At 37.6% G+C, this 3,327-nt stretch overlaps 1 protein-coding gene across 1 annotated transcript; it reads left to right on the top strand.

Moving 5' to 3' along the window:
* Window positions 1-252: 252 nt before the first annotated feature.
* Window positions 253-1,460, top strand: LOC143538822 (protein JINGUBANG-like). The gene has a single exon (XM_077032286.1). The coding sequence runs from the start codon at window positions 253-255 to the stop codon at window positions 1,450-1,452; it is 1,200 nt and encodes a 399-aa protein (XP_076888401.1). The 3' UTR covers window positions 1,453-1,460.
* The last annotated feature ends 1,867 nt before the right edge of the window (window positions 1,461-3,327 follow it).

The following is a 3,327-nucleotide window of genomic DNA, read 5'->3' as shown; positions in this document are numbered from 1 at the left end:
ATGTAAGTACAAGTCTACAAAGACCTTTCAAATGTTAAAATATTATTATTCTACGTACAGTTGCTCAACTTGACTATTAAATTGGCAGTCCTATAGTATACGGGAAATATGCAACTAGTACGCCAAGTAGCAACAAGTACGTCTCTTTATGGGTCCCACCAAGTACATTCACTAGCCTACGCCAGACGCCATATATAAACCCTAACTCCATGCTATATGCTCACACTCACAACTCCAATCCAATCCACCAAAATGGGTATTCTTCAACACCATCGCCAGTGGTCTAACGATCAAGAAATCATCGAGCCGGACTCCGATTGTATCTCTTCCGAACACAGTTTATCATCAGTTTCTTCCTTAACATCATCGAAAGATTTCAAACAACCACCAACGACCACCCAGTATCTCACCACCTTTAAGGCACACACGTCCTCTATAACCTCCCTCACTCTCGCCGGAAACCACCTCCTCTCGGGCTCCTCCGACCACCAAGTCCGCATCTGGCCACGAGAATCCTCAAAAAACCTGGTGGCGTTCGGAGAGAGCCCGGTGAACTCAATTGTGGTTTCCGGTGATAAGTTGTTCACTGGTCACCAGGATAACAAAATCTGCGTTTGGAAAATACGTCAGCACACAGCCGATAATAGTAATAGTAACAACAATTGGAAAATGATAACGTCTACGTATTTGGCGACGTTGCCGATGCTTAACGATCGGTTCACGAATATGTTTTTATCGAAAAGTTATATAAAGAGCACCCGGAGTAAGCGGGTGAATCACACGGATGCTGTGGCGGCGCTGGCGGTGTCACACGACGGTGCTTTTCTTTACTCCGGTTCATGGGACAGGACGTTTAAGGTGTGGCGGACGTCGGATTTCAAGTGTTTGGAGTCCGTTTGTGACGCGCATGATGGCGCCATCAACGCCATCGTTGTGTCTGAAGATGGGTACGTGTACACCGGATCCGGTGACCGGAAAATTAAGGTGTGGAGGAAACTCGCCGGAGAGAATAAACATACGCTTGTGGACATATTGGAGAAGCATAAATCAGCGGTGAATGCATTGGCTTTAAGCACGGATGGGTCGGTTTTGTATTCAGGTGCTTGCGATCGGTCGATACTCGTGTGGAAGAACGGTGGCGATGGGCGGCATATGGTGGTGGCCGGAGCTCTAAGGGGGCATAGTAAGGGGATTTTGAGTATTGTGGTGGTGGGAGATTTGGTGGTGAGTGGGTCATCGGATAAGACAGTTAGGGTTTGGAGGGGTATAAGTGGAATAAAGTACAGCCGTGTGTGTATTTTGGAAGGACATAATGGTCCAATCAAGTGTTTGGCTGCTGCTGCTGTGGATAGTTGTACTTCTGAAGAGGCTGGTGGTACCTCTTATCTTGTTTATAGTGGGAGTTTGGATTGTGATGTAAAGGTTTGGAAAATATGGGTGCCCTTTCTTTGATTTTTTGTAAATTTTGATGAATCAGTGTCAATCAATCAATCATGCTGAGTAAAATCCCACCGACAGCAAAGCTATAAGTAGGGTCTGGGAAGGGTGAGATGTAGGCACACCGTACCTCTATCCAAAGGAATAAAGAGGTGGCTTCCAGAGAGACCCTCGGCTCTAAGTACATGTGTATGAAGCAAAATAAAGGAAATCAAAGTTTAACAGTTATATAAAAACTACTACTAATTATAATAATATTAATAATAAGATCACAGTTTAACAGCTATATAAAAGCTAATAATAATAATAATAATAATAATAATAATAATAATTTTATGAATCAGTGTATGTAAGTATTATGTTGCTGTGTAATGATAGATTATTATATTTTTCTGTATAGTTTTAATATTTATCTTTTTTTTATTATACTTTGTTAAGGAAAAATCTCCGGCTAATAGTATACGATGTTGTCTACCTTATCCGATAATCTAGGTAGGAGTAGGATTGTGATAAATGGTAACGAAAGTGACTGAATAAAACCATAAAAAGAGAATAAAGCATAAAGTTGGGGTGTTTCTATTGATGTATATGAATGAATGGTCTATTGCAAGTTTACAAGATATCCTTAAACCAAAAATTACACTAAAACTCACTACATTTTCGCTCTTTATTTCAATTAAATAATACTTTCTATACCTTTTATCATTACCTTTTATCTTTCCTTCACTCACAACCACTCTCAAAATATATTAAAAATTATAGGGGATGAACAGTAACTTTTCAAATATACAGTAAAATTACTATTTTTTTTTAAATATAAAAATTCTTTACTCACAACACCCTGAACCACTCTCTAAATTATAAAAATACCCCTCACATTAAATAAAGGGTTAGATAAGAATGCTCTTTTCCCATCTACTATGAAGTTAAATAGTGGTTTCCATGTGGGACCACAATATATGTCAATACATTTATGCTTTTTTTTTTAAGTCCAATAACATTAAAGAAGGAAAAGGACATGCTTACATGACATAAAAATTCGTACAATAAAAGAAAAATAAGCAATACAAGGTGAAAACATACATCAAACTATAACGGGGAAATTCTTAAAATTACACTTGCACCATTTCTTTTATTTCAAGCTTGAGTGTTTACTTCTGTTCTTCACCCATAAAAATGATAATTTTATGTCATTTACCATCTTAGATACCAAAGGGGGAACACTGTTAAAAATAAAATCATTTCTGGATTTTCAAATCATCCAACACGTGACCGTCGATATAGATTGAATAGCTAGAGATTCCTCCGTATTGTTTTATGTTTACTTGAATAAATCGAGGATATCTTTCACAGAATCAAAATATACAAGATTTGGTAACTTAAGGCAATCACGAAAAATCGACCAAACCCATTTGGTGACCTTGCAATTTGCGAATAGATGTTGTGAAGTTTCATCATTAAGACCACGTAACACACACTTTGAGTCGCCCAAAATAATGCATCTTGTTAGCAATGCTATTTTGGTAGAATCTGGTCTAAAAGTAATCTCCAAATAAGAAAATTGACTTTATACTGACCCATTTCAACAAATAAGTAAATTCTATGACTTGATCCCAATATCTTCCATCTTAATGATTTCACCAAGAATAGAGAGAGTACCCCCCCCCCCCCCAAACCTTTCAATAACCAACAATCCGGATTTATAGAAATTGGAACATTTGAAATCAAATTTAAAGAACATACCAATTCATTTTGATGTTGCGTCGTGGCCGAATTTCTTCTCCATCTACATACCCATTATACACCGTCATCATTTCGAATGTAACAATTTTTCACTAAAATATCTTTTTTTTGTTCTAACGCAAATAAAGACGGAAATAAAGTCTTCAA

This window comes from Bidens hawaiensis, unplaced genomic scaffold (assembly GCF_021521415.1).
Source record: "Bidens hawaiensis isolate Kalapana, Puna unplaced genomic scaffold, B.hawaiensis_p1.1 tig00011733_1, whole genome shotgun sequence".
Lineage (NCBI taxonomy): Eukaryota > Viridiplantae > Streptophyta > Magnoliopsida > Asterales > Asteraceae > Bidens > Bidens hawaiensis.
This window is presented reverse-complemented; position numbering and strand designations above follow the sequence as displayed.